The sequence below is a fragment of the Vulpes vulpes genome, chromosome 15, assembly GCF_048418805.1.
Source record: "Vulpes vulpes isolate BD-2025 chromosome 15, VulVul3, whole genome shotgun sequence".
NCBI lineage: Eukaryota > Metazoa > Chordata > Mammalia > Carnivora > Canidae > Vulpes > Vulpes vulpes.
In genome coordinates this window covers 70,751,677-70,773,295 of record NC_132794.1, presented here as the reverse complement: position 1 = coordinate 70,773,295, position 21,619 = coordinate 70,751,677, and the positions used below count along the sequence as shown (strand labels likewise).

Here is a 21,619-nt window from a genome sequence, read left to right as displayed (position 1 = left end):
GGAGGAGGGCGAGCCACAGAGCCCGGCACACAGATGGTTGTGATTAGGCTGGATGCAACCAAGTGCATTTTCTGAATTTCAGATCTGCTCAGAAAACCTGCTGGTTCTCCCAGAGACACAGGCCGCTTGAGGTATAGGAAGGGGTGGGGGGTGCTGGCTGCCTCCAGCTCGAGCCAAACCACCCTGGATGGGAAGAGGATGCCCCTTTGACTCCACAACACCCCTCAAAAACCCATCCACCCGCCATACCACTCATCATTCTTTTATTCATCCGGCAACCATCCGATGAGCCGAGCGGCTCTGGGACCTGGGGATAGTTGTTCATGCCAAATCTCAGGTACCCGTGGGCACAGATGTGCCAAGAGAAGCAAGAATTATGTCAGTCCTGCATCTTCCAGGGGGCAGGGGGAGCCGTGCCAGAGGTGGGGAGCCCAGCAGGGGCCTGATCGCCACTTCTATTGTTTCCTAGCTGGATAACCTCTCTGAGCCTCAGTGACTTCTGTAATTTGGCTAACAAAAGTCGCTACCTCACAGAGCTGTTGGGAGGATTCCATGAATGAATGCATACATGGCACTTAGAGAGAGCCTGGCACAGAGCTCGGCGTTAACTGTGATTCTCAAATGTGTGTTAGGATCTTATGTGTTCTCCCTCACTCTGGATCTCTTTGTCCCAGGCGGGGGGGAAAACAAACACACACACACCTAAAAACCAAAACCAAAACATTCCTTCCTTCCTTCCTTCATTCATTCATTCTACAGTGACCTCTGGCTATGGGCTAAGCCCCACGCTGGATGCCAGACAAGGTCCAGGGCCCCTTCAGGATCCAGTATATCCCGGGGTTCCTCTGATCCCAATGATCACAGTCCCTCTGTTCCAGTCCATTCTTCCAGATTCATGACAATCTCTTTGGATTCATCTTTCCCTATTCCCCCCATCTCTCACATATTCTAGCCACAAATTCAGAACACACAGACTACTGCGTACCTCCTTGCCTCTGCCTGAGCTGTTCCTTCTATCTGACAGGCTGTCTATATCCTGCTGTCTTCTTGGTGAACTCCTACCCACCCTACAAAACCCAACCCGGGATCACTTTCTCCTTGATGCTTTCCCTGAACACCCCGTCCCCACCCCAACAGCATCCCCTGCCCTCGTTTCTGTGCTGGTGCTGAGCCTTGCCCACATCTCCACAGCACTGAGGACACGTAATCATTCAGCATTCTTTACTTACTGTCTACCTTTCCTTCTAAACTGTTAGATCCTAAAGGGGAAGGTCCAGGCTTTCTTCGCTTTATATCACCTGCAGTAGGTTCTTAATAAATGTTCAATATTTTGACTTGTCATCCCAAAGCCCAGCATCAGGAAACACACTGGCCCTGAGGTCCTTTGTCAGGGATCCCAGAGGATATAAAAGCTGTGTGATCTTGGGCACATCGGCTGCCCTCTATGGGCCTCGGATTCTTCATCAGTCAAGTGGACCCCTACTCCAGTCCCTGAGCTTTAGTGCTCCAAAGCCTGGAGGACACTGAGCCCCTCCCTCTGCATGGCTTCTGCATGGCCTTGTCCCAGGCACAGTAGCTTTGGGCCAATGATGGGAAGCTAAGATACTGCAGGCCGGAAGCCCCAGCTCCATTCACAACCCCTTGTGGCCCTGGAGCAGGTACTCTCTGCCTGGAACACATCATTACCAAGGAGCCCCTGAGATCAGTGGCCCAATATACAGCTGAGCAAACTGAGACAAGAGGTGAGGTGCTTGCCCCCGATCACACCACTGGATAAAGCTCAAAGCCAAGCCTGGAAGCCACTCCAGCGTGCTGCTCACCATCCTACACTGCTTCTTGGCAAACCAGGTTGGCCGGACCCCTCCACAGCTGCCTGGTCCTCCAGGGCTGCTGCAGGCACCTCTGTCACTGCTGCCCTTCACCCGTCGCCACCTCTACTCCAGTGCCAAACAACCAGCCCAGGAAGAATGGGTCCTTTTTTTTTTTTTTAATAAATTAATTTTTATTGGTGTTCAATTTACCAACATACAGAATAACACCCAAGAATGGGTCCTTTTGTGACACACCCAGGAGTTTTGAAGGAGAGAAGGCAGCTTTCCCCTCCCCACTTTGGTTGGTTGGTCAAAACTAACAAAAACACATGAAAGAGGGATCCCTGGGGTGGCTCAGCGGTTTAGCACCTGCCTCGGCCCAGGGCATGATCCTGGAGTCCCTGGATCGAGTCCCACGTCAGGCTCCCTGCGTGGAGCCTGCTTCTTCTCTCTCTGCCTGTGTCTCTGCCTCTCTCTCCATCTCTCTGTGTATCTCATGAATAAATAAATAAAATCTTAAAAAAAAAACACACACACACACACATGAAAGAGGCTTGATACAAGTTTCAAATGCTGCCCACGTTGAACTCAGAGGTGAATGTCCTTCTCCCCAACCCTGCCCTGGGAGAAGGCAAGGAGTCCGGGGCCACTTCTGAATTGGAGATGGCAAGGTGGTCCTGACCCGGGAGTCCAGCGTCAGTCCTGGCCCACCACCTCCAGGTCGGAGCCTGACCTGCGGGGTAGGCAGGGCAAGTGTGGACCACTTGATCCAAAAGCCAGCTCTGAATCTGTCCCCACTTGAACCAATGTGGGTTCAAGTCTAACTCTGTCAGGGTACCATCTGCCTCGAACTCCAGGTAAGACTTCCTTCCTGCTTCCCAAAGCCAAGTAAAACCCTCTTTGCAGCTAAAACTCCCCCACCCTCCACAATCCCTCCTAAACCACTCACTTGGCACGCAGCACCCCTAGACCTATGGGCAATGAGCACTATCATAGGACAGCAATGTCACCCAGGCTCTAACTGTCACACAGGCTTTGCTTCCTAACCTCTCTTAATTCTTTGCTTTTTCGGCATGAAGCTGTTTTCACACCTCCAGACCTTGGCACCTCCTATTTCTTCTACCTGGAACACGTCTACTCCCCTCAAATCGTCTCTTTTGTAGACTCCTATTTATCCCATAAAACCCAACTTGGGTATCACCTCTTCCAGGAAGACTTCCGGGACTGCCTCCCTACCACACCAAAGGTCAATCACTAATCTCTTCTTCCCCTAGACTGCCTCTTCTACCACTTCTTACTATTACCATGTCTTCACCTATCTGAGTACCGCGAGAATGGAGATAATGTCATTTTTTTATCTGTGCTTCGAGCTGTAAGCACAGCAGCTGCCACGCTGTCATGGCCACATCTACCATAAGCCATCGTGCCAAGCCTTGGCTGATTCACAGGCATCATCTCATAGCGGTTAAGTGCCTGCCACCAAAGTCTCACAACTAGGGAAGGAAGGGCACAGCTGGGACTTGAACCCAGGGCCCCAGGGGTGCACAGCCCATGCTCTTCAGCCGATTAGGCTACAGAGGCTCAGCACAGACAGCCTGACCTGAATGGGGCACCTTGGCGAACAAGCAGCTCTAGAGTCTATTAGATGGGAGTATCCAAGGAGAGCACCTTGGGCCTGAGAAGGAGGAAGGCGCAGGAACCAGCACTGTGCCAACGTGCTCCTCCCCCAGCTTTCGTCGGCGCTGACAAGGAGCATCGACCGCACTGACCCCAAAGGGTACCTCTCCCGAGACCACGGAGATGAAAGGAGGCAGGTGTTTGAGCAGTGCAGCCCCACCGGGACTGTGACCATACTTGCTTATGCCTGCAGTGCGGCCCTCAGCCACTCTTCTAACCTCTCTGAACTTCTGCTCCCAAACTCTGTCAATCTACAGAATGCAGGAATCCTAGAGAATGAGCGGTGTGCCCTCGAGAAGCTTACGTTCTGATTGGTAGAGGAAAGGCACCCACATGCAGCTGAGCTCCCAACCCCCACAGGATCCCACATAGCCCCCTTCCTTCGCTGGGCCTCCCCCTCTTTAAAATGAGGGGGCTCGCTCTCACTGACGCAGCATGCTCTGACGACCGAAATACCAGTACACACATCCAAGGTCAGTGAAGGGACAGCTCGGTCCCTGTGCCTGGCAGCTTACACAGCACCTAGTGTACAGTAGGTGCTCAATAAAGCATTCAAAGAGTTACCCAATAGGCACTGCAATAGGACACCAGAGGGGAGGCACTGGTCCCTGAAGAAGCTGGCCTAGTGCTGCACCCCGGGCCCCATGGCATTGGAGTGAAGAAGGCCTGGCTTCTACAGCAACACAGCACTTCAGGCTCTCCTTAAATGGCCCAACGCCCACTCAGCACCGAGCACGGAGTCTGATCTGGCTTCTCCTCCTCACCCAGGGCATAATGCTCCTTGTGTGGTGCTCATTCTGTTCTTCTAGCCTAGAGCAGTCAAGAGCCAAGAGATCCCTGCCCTCCTCCCTCAACCCTCCTCACAATGGCCATGCCTGTGTGGCCCTTTATCCTGCAATTATGGCATAGTCACCTTCAAATTGCCCAGACGGGTTGTCAATCAGCCATTCACACCTTAGTATGAATTTAACTAGCTAACCTTGTTGTCCTCCCCAAACTAAACTGAAATCAAGGGAATGAGAGAAACTATAGGTTATGCCTGGGGCGGTGTGTGGGTGGGGTGGATAGCCTGAGGGGACTTTAGATAGGCAGAGGCAGCACCCAGGCCCTGAGTTAGGCAAGGAACCCAGGGTGTCAAGCATCTGAAGGCACCCCAAAAGGGATTTCTAGGCCTTCAAGACTCTGGGCATCAGAGTCTTTAGATCTAGCAGAAACTCTGTGTCTACCCGTCACTGAGAAATCGTGGTGGAGTCACTTGTCCCCTGTGAGCTTTGGTCATCTGTTTAGCAGGAAACATGCACCTTAGGAGCTGATAAACAGATCAGATGAGAGTGTCCTGTTAACCACTCAGCAGAGAGCCACAACTAGAAAGTCTCTCCTGCCATCCCCCCAACCCTGCCACCCACGTGTCCTTCCTTGCCCTGGCTATGACTGTCCCTCACAATGCCCACCACCCCCCAAAAGTGGCCCAACAACAGCCAAGAAAGTGAAACAGCAACCCTGGAGCTGGATAAAAGCAGCTCCACGCTGGGCACTGGACTGCCGTGGTGTAAGGCAGATAAGATGGGTCTCTGTCCTGGGGCTGCAGACGTCCTGCTCAGGTGAGGGGCCAGCCTCTCAGCAGCAGCAGCAGCAGCCTGCCAGGACTCAGGGAGACAGAGGGGCTGGGGCAGCTGGCCGCTGTGGCCTCTGGGTAGTCTGCAGGGTTTGTCCAGTGGTGACAAGGAGCACAGAGCTCTAGGCCTCTCGCTACCCCTGCAACCCCTATCCCCGGTTCTAAAACAGGGCCAGGCTGTCCCCGGGATCTTTTTGATCACACTCCCTTGTGCCCCCCTCCCCCCGTCCCTGGCAGGGTATGTCTCAGCAAAGGGGATGGGAATCCTAGCTGTGGAATGCCAGGCAGGACCCTCAGGGCAGGAGGGCTGGGCAGTCACACCGCTCAAGCTCCCGGCCTGGAGCCTGCCACTTATAATTCAGGAATTTGGGCAGCTGGCCCAGCAGTGAGCCTCAGTTTCCCCACCTATAAAACAGGGGGAGTCATAGCTGTCTCACTGCGTTGCAATAAGGAGTCAATGAAATGGAGGATGACTAGCTCTTAGCAAAGTGCTAAGTAATGAGTGTCAATAAATGTCAACTGTTGTCAGCAGCAGCATTATTATCTGTCCTTGAACATCAAACAGGCTGGCCTGGCCCAACACATTCTGTCCGTCAGCTTTCTAACCTCACCTCCTGCACTGCCCTTGGGCAAGCCCTGCATTCCATCCTAGCCGGATGACTCCTGCCTTCATCCTGAGACCTGTCACCCCACTGGGCCTTCTCCTCACCCTGCAGGGCCTCCCTCCCTGGGCCTGTCCTCCAGGGTGATGCCATCATAACCCCTATGAGCTCCCAGGAGGCAAGGGCAGTGTCAATCCATGGGCCCTCAGATTCCCACAGCACGAACAAGCTGGAAAAGCCGAACAGCGCGAGCCCCCAGAATGGGAGGAGATGCATGATATCCCTGGCAGGTACCTGGGCGACCACGTGAGGAATGCTCCACTCACCTCCTGAGACAAACAACCTCGAACTCAGACCAACACCCAGCAACCCCATTTGATCCTCCCATCCCCACACTACAAACTCCAAACTTCCTTCCCAGTTCCCTTAGCCCCTGAGAATTTGAAGCCACCAGGCAGCACATTTTCTCATGTGGACCATGCAGCTCTCGTCCACAGTAAGGAGCAGCAGGGGTCTGCTCTCGAGCCAGTATCACAGTGTTCAGGGATGATTGGGTGGTCATCCCAGACACAGGGGCCCTGGAGACGCCCCCCCAGAGGGTGCTCTCTCCTGGTTCTTGTAGGTGCTCTGGGGTCTGCTGCTTCCTGCCTGAGCCACACATCAGGCCAAGCTCTGGGAAGACAGAGATCAAAAGAGACTATATCTGTGAACAGACCCCAGAACCTGGAGCTCTAAAGCACCTCGGCAAATGGGAGTTTCCACCATTACTGGGGTGGGAGGGGGGCGGGGGATGTCAAAAAATCACCCATCCATCCAGGCTACCCATGCCAATGCAATCCACCTAAATTGAATACATTCTGAGGGTTGGCTGGGGCACAGAATCAAGCATTCAGAAACACTGCTAAATCTCTTGCTTCAAAATTACATGTGGCTTCCTTCCACACAAGTACAGAAGAAAAAGAATGGATTCAGATGTTGACTTCTTATGCTCATCTGGTAAGGTCTTTCAGGGAAAGGCATTATAACCAAGTAGAAGCCAAAAGGCACAGAGAAGAGAACCCTCATCTGAGGAGCCCCCAGAGACCAGAAGGCAAGGGGAACCCAGAAGACCAGGATGCCGGTACCATCTGTGCCACGAGCCCTACTGTGTGACCCTGGGCAAGTCACCTTCTGCTCCAGCTTCTCGTTTTCCTAGAATCTTCGATCTCCTATGGTTGTGGGGGAATACAGAATGAACGGGGAAGGGGTCAGACAGGGGAAGTGGCCAGGCAGCCGCACGCAGCCAGCATTGCGTCCCCCTTATGGTCACAGGGAGGGGATGACAAGAATGACTGAACTTCATACAGAGGACAGAGGAATTGGAGGTACATTCAGCCCTTGTAGGATACGTTGTACGAACAGCAGCCAGGAGCACAGTGGCATCGTGACGCACGGCTCTGCTGCTATGTGACCTGGGTCATACTTTACTGCTATTGTAAGATGACGCAGGTACAGGGGCCTGAGCAGAGGATGTGGCCCACAGGAAACACTCCATAAACAGCTATGTCACTGCTGTTGCTGTTATGCCACGAGCACGGGGGAAGGACAGCTCAGATGCACACAAACAGAGGCCTTCACGCGGAGAGCCAGCCATGCCCACTTGGGGAAGCAGCTGCGGCCCAAATGGCTGTCACGCCATGCAGCCCAGACCCAGGCCACGAGCCCCAGCTATCTTCAGAGCACACCCATCCACCACACTCCCAAAGGGTCCCAGAGACCTGGGCACCAGAGTCCCTCCTGGCCCTCGACGCCCCCAAGTCACCACCAACCTCTCATTTCTTAAGGAAAGCTTGGTTTAGGTTTTCCCAGGAACGTGAGGATCCCTATGGCCACCTCTTCATTGTAGCGGGTTGGGGGACTCCAAACTGGGGTTCTCACTGCTTCCTAGCCCAGTATCCACTGCTCAGGGAGCAGCATGGAGACCACCAGCCTTTGGAGAACTCCTCACTTACCAGATCCTCCCCCAAGCTCATTCAACCCGCTCCATTTCCCCTCTTCTGACCCTCTCCGTCCAGCCTTTCCCAGAGAGGAGACAGGAGTAGAAACCCACATCATAAATGTATACAAACATGCATGTTGTGGCATCTCAGCAGCTGGGAGAAGAGGCTCCCCATGCTAAAATGAGGGATGGAGAGTTGTGCTGGGCTTTCCCCTGTTCCACGAGAGCCAAGGGGAGACAACAGGTGAACATATGGGGAAACAGGCACTTTCAAAGTGACCATCTTTAGATCTCATTTGTACAGATGGTCCTTAACCCCAACGATGCCGGCGACAAAGACTATGAGTCTTCCCTTTCAAGAGGTGGGAGGAAAGGGGGAAAGAAAAAGAGGGAGGAATCCAAAACGGCCTCCATCAAGCCCCCCACCCCACCCCCATCCCCTCTGTGAAGTTCAACACACAGCAGCATGCAAGGACAGAAATGCCAACCTGAGAATTCACCCGGGGCGGTGATGAGGGAGTTGGTGGCCTCCGTTTCAGTGTAAGACAATGTGGAATCAGAGAGATCTATGGAGGAAAGAGAAAGACAACTTAGTTGGCTGTGGGGCGCTCCTCTCTTTTCTTCCTTCTTGTGCATCTGTGTGTGTCTATGTGTGTGCGTGCACATGGGCACGGACGTGTGCACATGTGTCCGCACGCGGGTGCTTGCAAAGGGTAACATGTCCCTTCCCACTTTCTGATGCCACTCCATAACCTCATCCCATGAGGAGACCAGGCCAGCCAGCCCTGGAACTTCTCTGGAAAATGCTGACTCCTGCAGCCTTGGCACCTGAAAAAGTCTCAACTACCCTGACCACAGAAATAACCCAAGTTCAGGGGACTGAGCAAGTAGCAACTTGGAGCCTCCACGGGTAAGGATAAATTAAGCCCCTAAACAATTCATAGTTGCTGTGCTTAATTACAACCATTAAAATTCTTAAAGTTGTTCCTTCTTGCTTGCTTGCTTCCTTCCTTCCTTCTTTCCATCCTTCCTTCCTTCCTCCTGCTGGAGCTGGGGAAGCTCTGTTTTAACAAGTTAACAGCCATCCTCCTCTATCCTGCTTACACCCCTCTAATTAAGGGCTCAAGCATTTGCTCCCAGATTAACTTTTTTCCCTCTTCCCTCCTCCACTCCATAATATCCAAACCTACTCACAGAGCAACTTTCAAATGCCTGGACTGGTTTTTTTTCTTCTTCTTTTATTTTTTAGGTGTTCTTTATTTTTTTTATTTTTTTTTATAAGTCATTTTAAGTACTTCAAATGGCATGATAATGCACAGGGGAATTTGTTTTCCCCTGTCTGCAGGGCACTGAGATGGGGAAAGGAAACACTCTTGCACGTTTTCTCTGAGCTGCTACTCAGATAAGCCAATGCCTTTCTGGGCAGGTGGACTTGCAAAATTTTTCCTCAGCTACCAGCCACGGGCTGTCATCCGTATGAAAGAGTCATTAGGCATGTCCTGTGAGGCTGACAGCTCGTCACCTTCTTACCCAGCTCAGCCCAGGTCTGGCTCAGCTGGTCCCACCTGGCTCAGGAGAGCCACTCCAAGCTGCGGATTCCTAGGACAGAAACTATTAGCCAAGGCCCTGGCAAGCTAGAATTCTGTTCAATCCTGCAGGATTTTTTTCCCCCTTCTACCACAAGGTTTGGGGAACGGGAAGATGAAACATTAACCAATTTGGGGTTTTGTTATGTTTTGTTTTGTTTTTTGTTTCCCACTTGCCAGATGCTGACTGGGTGTTCTCGGTTTTATTTTGTTTTTCGGTCTCATGTGATCACAGAGGCTTAGAAGCGAACTGACTTTTTGTTTATGAAAAAGCAACAATGCAAGGAAAAGAAAATAATACAGAAAATAGCTCGGACTATTTATCAGGGCACAAAAAAGTTATCTGCTGGTAAAACGTGTTAGGAGGGAAATAAGGACAGATCGAAAAATCTCCTTAAAATAAAAATAATACCCACCATGCCCAAGTGGGAACTTAAGAGTTTTGCTTTTCATATCTAATGTTCCCAGAGTGTTCAGCATCCTGAGTCTTGCTGCCATTTCTTGTTTAAAGTAGCAACATCACACGCTGAACCTTATTTCTAAGGGAACCACTAGAGAGCCAACATGGACAGCTTGGGAGGGTCCCGGGAGTGGGAACGGCTTCCACCTTTCAGGTGTGCATTCTTCCAAACTCTCCCATTTACTGCTTCTAGTGAAGCCCTGACCTCAGAAGCACCGCAGTGGCTGGTGGAGAAAAACACTCCCAACCTTGATCACTGCTCCACCCCAAGGAGGGACACTGTCTGGAAGCTGGAGGCCCAGGTTTGAGTCCCATGTCTGCCATCAGTCATAAAAACCAGGACTCACCAACCTTTCCTGCAAAGGGCCCCACAGTAAATAAAATTTTCAGCCTGGCGAGCCACACAATCTCTGTTACAGCTACTCAACTGTGTCACTATCATATAGAAGCAGCCAGAAACAATATGGAAATGGGTGAACACGGCTATGTTCCAGCAGGACTCTTTATGTACGGATGCTAAACTTGAAATGTCATATAATCTTCACACGAATCAGGAAATAGTATTCTCTTGATTTTTTTTTTTTAACCATCTAAAAAAGTACAAACCATCCTTAGCTCACGAGCCATTCAAAAACAGATGGTGGGCTGGAGCGTGCAGACTCCTGAGTTGTATGACCACCGGCAAGTTGTCACTTCCTCTTTCTAGGCCTCAGTTGTCCCGTTTGTAAAATAACCAGGATAACTGTTGATTTCCAAATGGTCGCTCTGCAGGGCCAGGCGGTGTCCTGATTTTTGCTGCTTTATCAGAGGCTGACCTGCTATTCCTTGGGGCACTGATCCTTGACATTTAAACCGAGGGGTTACATTTACTAAGAACATTTGGGGATTGCCCCGCCAATGGAACTAGGGATTTTCTAAGCAACTAGTGCAATTATATTGACTTGGGAGATGCTGAAACAGGCCCAGGAGGGAGGGATGCAGGATGGCCTAGCTGAATAGGGGGGCTGCTCGTGGGTTTCTACCTCAACGCTGCCGCTCGTTAGCTGGGGGGCCCCCTTCCATCCCTCAGCCAGATTCCTCCTCTCTGAAGTGCCAGGGTCCCACCAGATGACCTCTCTGGTTCCCTGGAGAACTAAATAAAGCTCCTCCGACCAGGGGATGACCAGCCATGGGGAGAAACAATGAGGGGATCGCCATCATTAGACCACTGACTCACACGCCGTCATGCTACAGCCTCTGTCCTCCTAGACGGAAGAGGTCAAACTCCCGAAGGGCCCCGGTGGGCACTTCTGACTCCCCAGAGGGGGCCTGGATGCCTGAGAGTCTGTGACACTTGGAAGTGACCTCCCAGATGATGCTGACACAGGCTACTGGGAAGAAGCCTTTACCCAAAACAAAACAAAACCCACTTCTTGTGGTCACTTGGTGGAATGTATTAGCATCACTGCCGTGCTATCGGACTTTGAAGAGTTTGAATCCCACGGGAACTGCCTGGGTCACGAAGTGGCTCTCCTGGTACTAGTAAAGCCAAACTGCCTCGCCCCACCCCTGGGATCCTCCACTGGAGGCTACAGCAGGGCCAGAAAACAAGCCATCGCTATTTGTAAAACCGCATGCTTTGTCTACTCCAGGATAGGAGCTGCTCATCGAGCCCCAACGTTTTCCAGAAAACACATTCTGCCTCCGAACCAGGCCTGCCTAAAGCGACATCACTGCCTCCACTGAGCTCACCTGGGGACGGACTATGGCAGGGGCTCTCTGCACCAATACACAGGCTTCCTCCACAGTCCCCACTGTTGCTTCCTCCCAGGTGAACATCTTGGCTTTAAATGGGGGGGGGGGGGGGGGGGGACACACCACTCCTCTCAACAGTGACACCATGCTCTACCTATAATGTCACAGTGCTAATTACCGCAAGCTAAAGGAGAACCGACCAAGGGCTGGGGGAAGGAGAGAATAAAAGGGAGAAACACCAACCCATCTCCAATGAGGTGCTTAAGCCAAAACTCATTCATCTCCCGCAGGCCCATGTTTAAAGGTCATAGAGAGGTTAATGATGAGCGGAGGAATTTCAAGATGTAAATAGCCCGCTGCAGAGCCTGGGTCTGCTTTGGCCCAACTGTAGGTGTGTTTGGAAAACTTCGCCCCATCTCAAAGGCAGCCAAGCCTGCTGCTCGCCCCCACCTCCCCGCCAGCCCCTCAGCAGTGAGGCTGGGACCCTGGACTGAGAAGAGGACACACTTACCCAGTGGCTTGTACTCGTCGCGAGGAGACAGCCGAGAATAGGGGGGTGGTGGTGATTCTGGAAGACAGGAGACACAACATGTCACGGCTGGGGCAGGGGAACTTCATACCTGGGGGTTCAGCCAGCCTTTGATTATTGGTGTCCTCAACTAATAAACCCAGCCCCCAGGAAACTCTTGTCTCCCACCACCTCTGCTGCCCAGCAGGAAGGGCCACAGGCTTGAGGTTCAGACCCAGACTTAATCCCTCCTCTGCCACCTTTGGCTGTGTGACCTCAGGCAAGTTACTTCACTTCTCTGAGCCGGTCTCTCTTCTCAGCTCTAAAATAAGGATGATAATCATAAAGACCTCACAAGTTTGCCAGGAGGGCAGATGGAGACGATATACGGAAGATGGCTCTTGGTACTCCAGAAAAGTACTTGCACAAACAGTTAACTGTTGTTATTATAACAAATGCAACGTCGGTGCAGGGCAAGTCCAAGCTAGCGCTGCCTGATAAAACGCAGGATGCCCGGTTAAATCTGAAGTTTGGATATACGTGGCGTAATTTTCAGTGTATGTATGTCCCTTGCACTATTTGGGACATACTTATACTAAAAAATTATGGGCTGCTCACCAGCAATGCAGCTTCAACTAGGCATTCTGTCCTTTTATTTGCTAAATTTGGCAGCTCTAATCAGAACTGAGTGTGAGAGATGCAGGAGCTCCTTTCCAAATCAGCTGCATTACAAGTGACATTCTTCGGGCAGGGAGGAGGGCGAGACTGGCGAGAACCCAGGAAGTCAACCCAGCTTCCCTCCCAGACGGGAGACCTTAGGCCAGTCACTTCCAGCCAGCTCTCAGCCTCAGTCTTCCCCCTTCTAAAGAGACAGGGTGGACCACAAGCTCTCCATGGCCTCCCCCAGCTCAGACCCTCTGTGATTCTTCGTTGTCTACGGTGTTTTTCTTTTAGTTTCCTTTCATTTGCCTAAAATACTCCTCCTTAAAAACATATATTTTGTCTTCAGAAGAATTCCTTAGCCTCTTGCTTTAGGGGAAGTAACAATTTGCTAAACTAAGTAACAATTTGCATGAATGAAATGACCCTTCATTTTCCCTAAATGAAACTAAACACCATCAAATCGCAAACTAAAACAAACTCTCAGTGGTAGTAAAGTGGTAATAACTATTATTAGGCAGGTATCAGTAATGACACAAGGGGTAATAAGTGTTTTTCGCAATTATAATAAGGCACAATTAGTTGTAGGCACATTTGTTTTGCTCCATACACCCAATGCAGCTTCACTTCTTCCCCACCCAGCTTTTCCAGCCTGAAATTATTTCAACAAAGTCAAGGCTCTGAGGTCGAAAAACAGGGAATCTTTTGTGGACAGGAGTTTGGGAGAAGGAAAAGTGAATCATGGAATAGCCACTGGGAGAGAAGCAAACATTTGCTGAATGCCTACCCTGTGTCTTTCTCCATGCTGGACATTTTCAACTTCAAGTATTGTAAGTGATTTTATTCTTTTGGATCTTAGGAACAGCATGGTTAATCAGGCTTATGGGCACCTATTCTTATTTCATCCTTTCTCGAAAATAAGTCAGATGGTCATTATTATTCCCATTTTACAGATGAGAAAACTGACCTGCCTGGTGTCCCCACCCAACCCCCATCCAATCATTCATGGTGGAACTGGAATTTAGGCCCTGGCCTGACTCTGGCTCTACATCCCAAAGACACAGGCAACAAGAGGCACCCCGAATCACATCCCTTCGGCCCAGCTGGACCCAGTACATCACGTATACCAAAAGTGCTCAGTAAACATCTGCGGACAAAGACAATGGTGACCAAGATAATGGAGAGGTGGGGGCCTCTGTAGACAAAGGTGTGGAAGGCAAGGCCCTAGTGGCTGAAAGGGGTGACCCAAAGGGGACCCCACAACAAGTAGGAGCCACTTTGCCCACTGGTCCTCAGGCCTTGCAGGGGCTAGAGACCAGACTTGAGTGAGGACCAGCCTCTAAGGACAAGAGGCAAGATGCAAGTAGGGCTAGAGCCCCACAGGGGAAAGAGAATTGAGGCCGTGTAGTGAACACAGAGGTCGGGCCAGTGGAGGGGACTCCCTCAGGGACACACAGCAAACTGGTGGCAGAGCCAGGAGCTACAGCCAGAAGCCAGGTCTCCTGATCCCCGGCCTCATGCCCTTTCCACTCTCCCACTCACTTATCAGAAGGCCTGTGTTAGGGCTCCTTTTGAAAAATCTGATTGGCTGCGGCTCAGGCCACACGCGGTGGGAAGCTCTGGACAATTGCCCGCCCAGATCTGCCCCCCAAAAGTGAAATTTGGCAGCCGTGGGCAGTGGCGGCTGGAGTCAGGCCGCTGTCATTTCTCCCAGGGGCTGTTTATCTGGGACCCAAAACGTGGAGGCGGGAGGGCAGAAGGGCTATTGAACTCCCTTCTTGAAGGAGCCACTCGAGTCTCCCACCACCCCTGGCCACTCCCGGGAGGGGTGCATCCTCATGCGAATGAGGCAGAAAGCAAACCTATATACTGAAACGTCCATCACGCCAGCTAGTGAGGAACTTCAGAGTTTTTAGGAGGGACCTGACCGGGCCCCCACTTGCTGCAGCAGGATGGTTCACACAGAACTGGGAAATAACTTCAGAGGCTGGAAGCCAAATACTAAATTCCATCCTGGGCAAGTTAAAAAGTATGAAGGCCTACAAACCCCCACTCCCAGACCCAGGGATTGATAACGTCACGCGGTCACCCGGCTCAGAAGCTCTTTTGAACTGGCAGGGGACCTGAGGTCCGCCCAGGTAAAGGACCCATCCACGGCCAAATGGGGAGGCAGAGGATGTCGTCTCACTTCTGCTAAACAAAGGGAGAGGCCATTTGGGGATCAGCACTGAGTTACCTTTTTTCAAACAACTGGGTTCTCATTCACATACCCTAAGGCTCACAGTTTTAGAGTGTACAATTCAGTGGGTTTTAGTATATATATTCAGCATTGTGAGACCAACACCATCATGTAATTACTGGGCATTTCCCTCACCCCAGAGAAGCCCTGACCCAGTAGCAGAGGGTCCCTATTCCTTCAAACCCCAAACCCTAGGCAACCACAAATCTACCCTCAGTCTCTATAGGTTTATCTACTCTGGACAGTCCACACAAATAGGTTCACATAATAGCATGTGGCCCTTTGAGTCTGGCTTCTTTCACTCGGTGTAATGCTTTCAAGGCTCGTCTGTGCAGCAGCACTCACGGCACTTTTTAATGACTGGATGATATTCCGTTGTATGGATATACCACATTCGGTTAGCCAGCCAGCAGCTACTGGACATTTGGGCTTTTTCCGTTTGGGGTCTATTAGGGTCTATTAGGAATAATGCTGCTCCAAATAGTACTGGGCGACCTTTAACGGGCACATCCACTTCACTCCCACACTCCCAGGCGCCACTGCTCTGGGAGAGAGGAGCCCCTAGGTCCCTCACTCAGCTGGGCAAGGAGGGTGCTCAAGTGGGAGACAGAAGGTCAGAAGAGTGCACTCTATCCACTCCCCTCTTAGAAGCTAGCTACCTTCGTGCTTGCAGAAGTTGTATTGATTTTTTAGTAATAACTCAGATGCTCTAAACTTGAAGGGGAAAGCTCCTAGAGCCTCGCGGGCCCCTCTGAAAGACATGGACGAGAGAAACAGACAAACAGACAGACAGGCATCAGACACTCGAGCCTCAGGCATCAACTTCAAGAATCTCCTCCAACTTCCTTTAGAAGTGAAGAGCAGTCAGCCAGGGGCCGAGTGTACCAGAAGGTTAGTGCTCAGCTCGGCTCAGTCCAGACGGCCTCTGGTGAGCCCCTGGGGGGTACTTAGCCTTTAGGGATCTAGACCCTAACGTTAAAGCCAGAAGAGTTCCCAGCCTCTCCCCGTGCCTGGGAATGTTTCGGTTTGGGACAATGCCTTCCACTCTCATCTCTGCAGCCCAGCATCTTCCCTTAGGAAAGGATCCACAGGCCTCCCCCGGGGCCTCTCAGTTGCCACCCTCCCAGGGGTGGCTGTAGGTGGGGAGGGGGCCTCCCAAGCGCCTGTCCCCTCTGTTCCCCAGAACCCGAAGGCTCAACCTCCAGCCGGGGATGGGAGCCTCAGAAAAGGAGCTCCTGGCGCTTTAAGGCCGGCTGAGCCTAATTGCCCAGATTCCCCCGGCAGCCAGATAAACAGCGCAGCCGGCTGGCGCCAGCAAGAGGCAAACTGCACATTATCACCCCTTCCTCACCTCCAAGGAGGAGCTCCGAGGAGCAGGGCGGGCGGGCCGAGGGGCCGCCAGAGGGGCGGGGCAGGGGCTTGGAAGCCCAACTTGAAATTGATCTCATTTCAAAGGGATAATGCCAGGCCAAATAAAAGGAAAACTTTTTAGCCCATTCTAATTCCTATAGTCCTGGCCTGGGAACCCTGTGTTTTCCTAGGCGGCCTCCTCCAGTCGTTTAGAAGTTCTCTCTCTCTCTCTCTCTCTCTCTCTCTCTCTCTCTCTCGCTCTGTCTCTTTCCCTGGCGCAATTTGGATAATAGTAATTTACTGAATATAATTACAGAAAAAAAAAGTGGTGGAGCAAAGAGCAGGAGATTTATTCCAAAGTTAATGGATACTTTCAGGAGAAAGGAGCTGTATAAACACAGGTTAGAACTGTGATTAAAGTATTTCTCCACATTTCCGTCCACATAGGCACGGAGCTCAGCGAACTGGCTTCTCCCGGGACAGAAAGACACACCAAAGGGAAGGAGAGCTGGGGGTCTGACTCCCACGGAAGCGGAGGTGCAGGACAGAGTCTGACCTGGAGGGAGGACCCCTACTTTCTGAGACAAGTGTGGGAGAGAGGGCAGGGGAGGGGAGGCAGGCCTGCCTCACCTGGAATCTGCCCATCCAACCCCAGGGAGTCTGTCCACCCCTTCACTTTACACATGGGAAAAGAGGCCCAGAGAAGGGAACGGGCCCCAAAGTCCCAAAGCAAGCTGATGGATGGGAGCAGCAGGGGTCAGCACTGCCCAGAAAGGGGCCTCCTGCCACCTGAGCTCCCTGTGGGGGTCAGGTGGGCACCGGGGTGACTGGTGGGCGCCCCTCGGTTGGCCTGCTAGGTTGTCCAGTGTACTCTCCAGCCATGTGCCTGGTCTCCATGAGTGTGTCTGTCCGTCATCTGTCTGCCTGCCTGCCTGCCCGACTGCCCGCCCCACTGCCCCAGCCCTCTTCCCCCAGAGTCCTGGAAGGAGCAGTCTCCTTATCAGGATGCGCACGGCTGAGCTCCAGCTATGCACCCGCCCAGCTCTAGGAGCCAGGCTGGCGGCCAGGCAGCAGGGGTGGGGTGGGCAGCAAAGGGCTCCCCAGCGCTCAGTCCCAGCGGCCCAAGCCATCGGGCAGGGGATGAAGCAAGAGGGTCAACCTGGCGCCTACTGAAAACTCTTCCCAGACCATCAGTTCTCCCAACTGCCTCCAGGGTGGCCTGAATGGGGAGAGGGAGGAGAGGGCTGGCCAAGAGGCAGGAGGACAGACACAGCCCCTGCAACAGTGCCTCCTTTTGGGAGGAGGAGAGGAATCAAGTGCCGATGCTCCCTCTAGAATTAGATGTGGGGACTGTTCCTAGAGCCACCCACTAACCAGCAGGGAGACTGTGAGCAGAGATTACTCATCCAAGGTCAGGCTTACTAGAGAGCCTAGGACCTGGGCCGTGGGGAAGAACCGTGCCATCGCAGTTCACCCCTCAACCGGTAGCCACCCAAGTGCCGAACTCAAACCACCACCTAAGTAGACTTCTAAGCCTGCAGGGGCGGGGTGCATCCCTTCATGCTCCCACACCTGAGCGTGCCTGGCACCTCGACTCGCAGCTGGCTCTCTCCTCCTCCTGCTCCTTGCCCACCTCCACAACCCATCCTCCAAAGCTGTCTCCAGAGAGAGCTATGGAGCTCCTGGAGGGGATCCTGTTACCTACACATCCCACAGCACTCTGAGAGTTCAGACCCAATGACCTGGCCCTTCTTCCCCCATCTCTGCCCCGTCTCCCCCGGGGGGGGGGGGGGGGGGGGGGGATTATGTTTCTTAAGGGCATGGATCCTACTCATATTTCCACTCTCCCCGCTATAGCACCCAGCATGGTGCCTGGCACAGAGTAAGTGCTCAACAAATATTTGTGGAAAGACTGATCTGGTAAGAGAGAAAAGTACCTGCCAGCACCTGCTAACAGCGCAACGTGGGTGCCACCAATTCTCTCCCGCTCAGCAAAAAGGACCAGGGACAGGCAACCAGAAACAGGACCCCCGTCCCCAGAGTGAGGGAGGAGACAGGGTGAGAGATGGGTGAGAAGGAAGCCACTTCCAGGAGAAGCTGTCTGGAAGAGGAAAAGGGGGCACAGAAAGCCTACCATGGACCACGGGTCAGGTTCTGCCAAGAGCCCTCGAATCAGGCCTGGAGTGACCACGTGGGGACCAGGGCAGCCAGATCAGTGCTGCTTCTCCCATAGCTGCCCACCGCCCCCCCCTATCAGTGGAACCACGGAGACACCTTCCTCCAGCCACTACCCACATGTGAACAAGACATCCGACACAAATCCTGAGCCTGCTGCCCCTTCCCTACTGGGAGTCTGGAGATCTGTGATCTGACCCTGTCCGCGCCATGAGGCTGGATGCTGACTCTCCAGAGAGGACAGAGCTACAGGAACTCAGAGCCCTTCCAGTCCCAACAGCCTTTAATCTTCCAGCAGCCCCACCACTGCCGAAGGACCCCCAATGCCACCTAAGGTACATACACCCCTAGGATGCCACAGCCTGAAATGTGTGAGCCCTGCAGTACAGAGGTCAGAGCAAGGGAACTGCACGCTTCTGGCCGGCCAGAAGCCTCCACCTGTCCTCATCTCTGCTCCATAACTCCCGGCCCACTCAGGTAAGCAGGGCTGGGGGTGGGGTGTGGTGCGGGAAATCCCAGGAAGAGAACAAAGAAGGGAGGCAGTTCTCAGAGGTAAATAAAATACCTGGCTTCCTCCCCTCCTCCACCTCGGGACACCTCCAGGACCCTCAACTCCAGAAAGACTGGACACAGAACTGACAATGATGGGGAGGAGGGGAGGGGGGAGTGGGGGGCTGACATTTGACACCCAAGGGATGCTGGGAGCAACCAGGCAGGGCAAGAAGGTGGTCTCCACTTGGAGAGAGCATTGCTCCAGACTATACAAAGGAACCAGTGTGGCAATTTATGGACACTTCTGACTCTAGCCATGAACTGTCTACGCCCAATTTCACAACTTGTATCTACCTGGATATAGGAAGGTACAGCATAGGTAGGAGCATAGGTGTACAAAATGCTACAGGCCTGGGCACAGGCTGGGGGTAAACCCGGCGGGCGTGGGGCGTGGGGGGGGGGCGCGGTTGGATGACACTCGTGTGCGGCTTCTCCCAGGCCTGCCCTCCTCCTCCACGGCCTACATGAGACCCCTGAGGCCGCGGAGGGAACGCCAACGCGGACCCTGTTAGGTTTGCAGGAGCCTCGGGAAGGTGCCCCGAGACGCGCTTCCCAGGGTGGGCGCCGGGGCGAGGCGCCTGCCCCCGGGGTCCCCGCGCTCCGGGAGCCCAGCCCGCGCGGGTGGAGGGCGGGGGTGGGGCAGACGGGTGCAGCCGCAGCTCGGCAGCCCCGCGGGGTCCCGCAGCGGAGGGGAGCCCCCCGCGGGCGCGCGCTCACCTGGCCCGCAGAGCCGGCTGAAGTGGTAGGGGTTGCAGCACACGGTGGGGCCGTCGGCGGCGGCGGCGAAGCTGTGGCAGCCGCACAGGGGCTTCAGCTCCACGGCGTGCTGCAGGTCGGGCCAGCGGAAGAGGCGGCCGAGCAGCAGCTGCGGCGGCGCGGGCTGCCCGCCCAGGCGGAGGTCGGCGCGCGGCACCAGCACGCAGCCGCCCGGCACGCCGCCGCGGGACTCCACCGCCTCCAGCAGCGTGTCCAGCGAGCGCTCCTTGAGCCGCTTCAGCAGCGAGTACGTGACCGTCTTGAGCTCCTGCTCGAGCAGCAGCAGCCGCGAGCGGGCTTCGCGGCTCCGCCCGCCGCCCGCCGCCTCCGGGGCCGCCCCGGGCGGGGGCGCGGCGGCGTCCCGCGGCGCGCCCGCGGCGTCCCGCTCCGAGAAGAGGCAGCAGGTCACCGTCTCGCAGTCGCTCTCGGGCAGCCAGCCCGGGCCTCCCGGCTCCGCCGCGTCCCGCGGGGAGCCCCCGGCGCCGGCCCCCGGCTCGGACAGGGGCCTCGGGGGCCCCCCTGCGCGCCGGCGCCTCCCCGCGCCCTGGGCGCCTCGCTGTCCCGCCGCGTCCCGGGGCCGCCGCGGGGCTACCGCGCGGACCTCGCAGCGGCCGCCGCCCGCGCCTTCTCGTGCCCGCGGGGCCGGCTCAGCGCGGCCGCCCGAGCTCCCATCCTCGCCGCCGCCGCCGCCGCCGCCGCCGCCGCCGCCTTCCTCCCGGTCGGGGACCACACGACTCCGCCAAAGTCGCCGCACCAGCCCCGAGCGTTTGGACCTGAACATACGATATCCTTTGGCGCCGGGGGAGGGGGGCAGGCGGTCTCCGGTCACCGGTGGTCCGTTCGGTCAGCGAGGCGCCGGCTGCGCGGGCCGCAGCCCCACATGAAGCTCCGCCGCCGGGCGCCGTGCAGGTCGCGCACAGCCGGTCGTCGAAGGGGCGCCGCAGGGCTGCAACATGAGGGAGCTCGCCGGGCCGGGACGGCGGGGGACGCGCGCGCGCCGAGCCGCAGTCCGCGCTGGGCCAGCGGCTACATGGACCCCGGCGGCCCGGCTGCTCAGCAACTCCAGCCCCGGCGCTGGAGGGGGGACTGCAGGCGGCGCCGCGCCCCGGAAAGACCCGGCATGGGCCGGCGAGCCTTCAGAAGTTGCGCGGCTGGTCCATGAGCACAAAGCGCCCGCGCCGAACGCCCCCGAGGTGTCGGGGCAGCCCTGCCTTGGAAACCCAAGCGCTTAACTACATGGGCTCTTCCTGCAGGAGCCGAAAGGCAGGCTTGTTGATACCCTCCGCCTCCTTCTTACTCCCTGCAAAAAGGAAGGGGGAGGAAAAAAAGAAAAAAAGAAAAAGAAAGAAAAAAGAAACCCCAAACAAAAACCAAAATCCTGGAATTGCATGCACGGAAAGCCAACTCCGTCTCAGGTCCCAGGCGCTAGATGCACTTGGAGCAAGTTTCTCCTGAACGCGGGTTGTCAACACATGAGTGGAGACTGTAAAAATCCCAAAGAGCTGTTGGGGATCCTTAATTAAAAATGCAATCCACCGAGGCAGAGGTCGCAGCCCGCCCCACGCTGCGCTCGGACGCCCGGGGCGCCGCGGCTGCAGAGGTCGGCCCCCTCCCCCCTCCACAAAAAGTGCCTCCCGGTGGCCCCGCGGTCCCTGCGAGGTCTGGCGAGGCAGCGCCCGGCGGCTCTTTCTCTCGGCTCGGCTCTCTCGCTCGCTCCCCCGCTCGGCTCTCTCTCTTTTTTGTTCTCCTCAAACGCACACTGAGGGCCCCCGGAGGAGCGCCGCGGAGTCATTGGCTGCCTCCCATCATATGCCAGTCTAGACACTTTGGCGGCTCCGCGGCGCTGATTGTTGCGCAAACAAGGTTTCAAGTTTCTTAACTCTTAAAGGAGAACACGTCCCATTGCAGGGCCCGAG

General features: G+C 54.6%; 1 protein-coding gene across 1 annotated transcript in view; it reads right to left on the bottom strand.

The window, feature by feature from the left end:
* The window catches only part of SMAD6 (SMAD family member 6), a 74,989-nt gene extending 54,362 nt beyond the window's left edge, over positions 1 to 20,627 (bottom strand). Inside the window, exons 1-3 of the mRNA XM_072738886.1 lie at positions 19,665 to 20,627; positions 11,975 to 12,031; positions 8,172 to 8,249 (exon numbers count right to left, since the gene is read on the bottom strand). Of these exons, the coding sequence (XP_072594987.1) occupies positions 8,172 to 8,249; positions 11,975 to 12,031; positions 19,665 to 20,484 (955 nt within the window). The 5' untranslated portion in view covers positions 20,485 to 20,627. The remainder of the gene's footprint in view (positions 1 to 8,171; positions 8,250 to 11,974; positions 12,032 to 19,664) is intronic.
* Between the last annotated feature and the right edge of the window lie 992 nt (positions 20,628 to 21,619).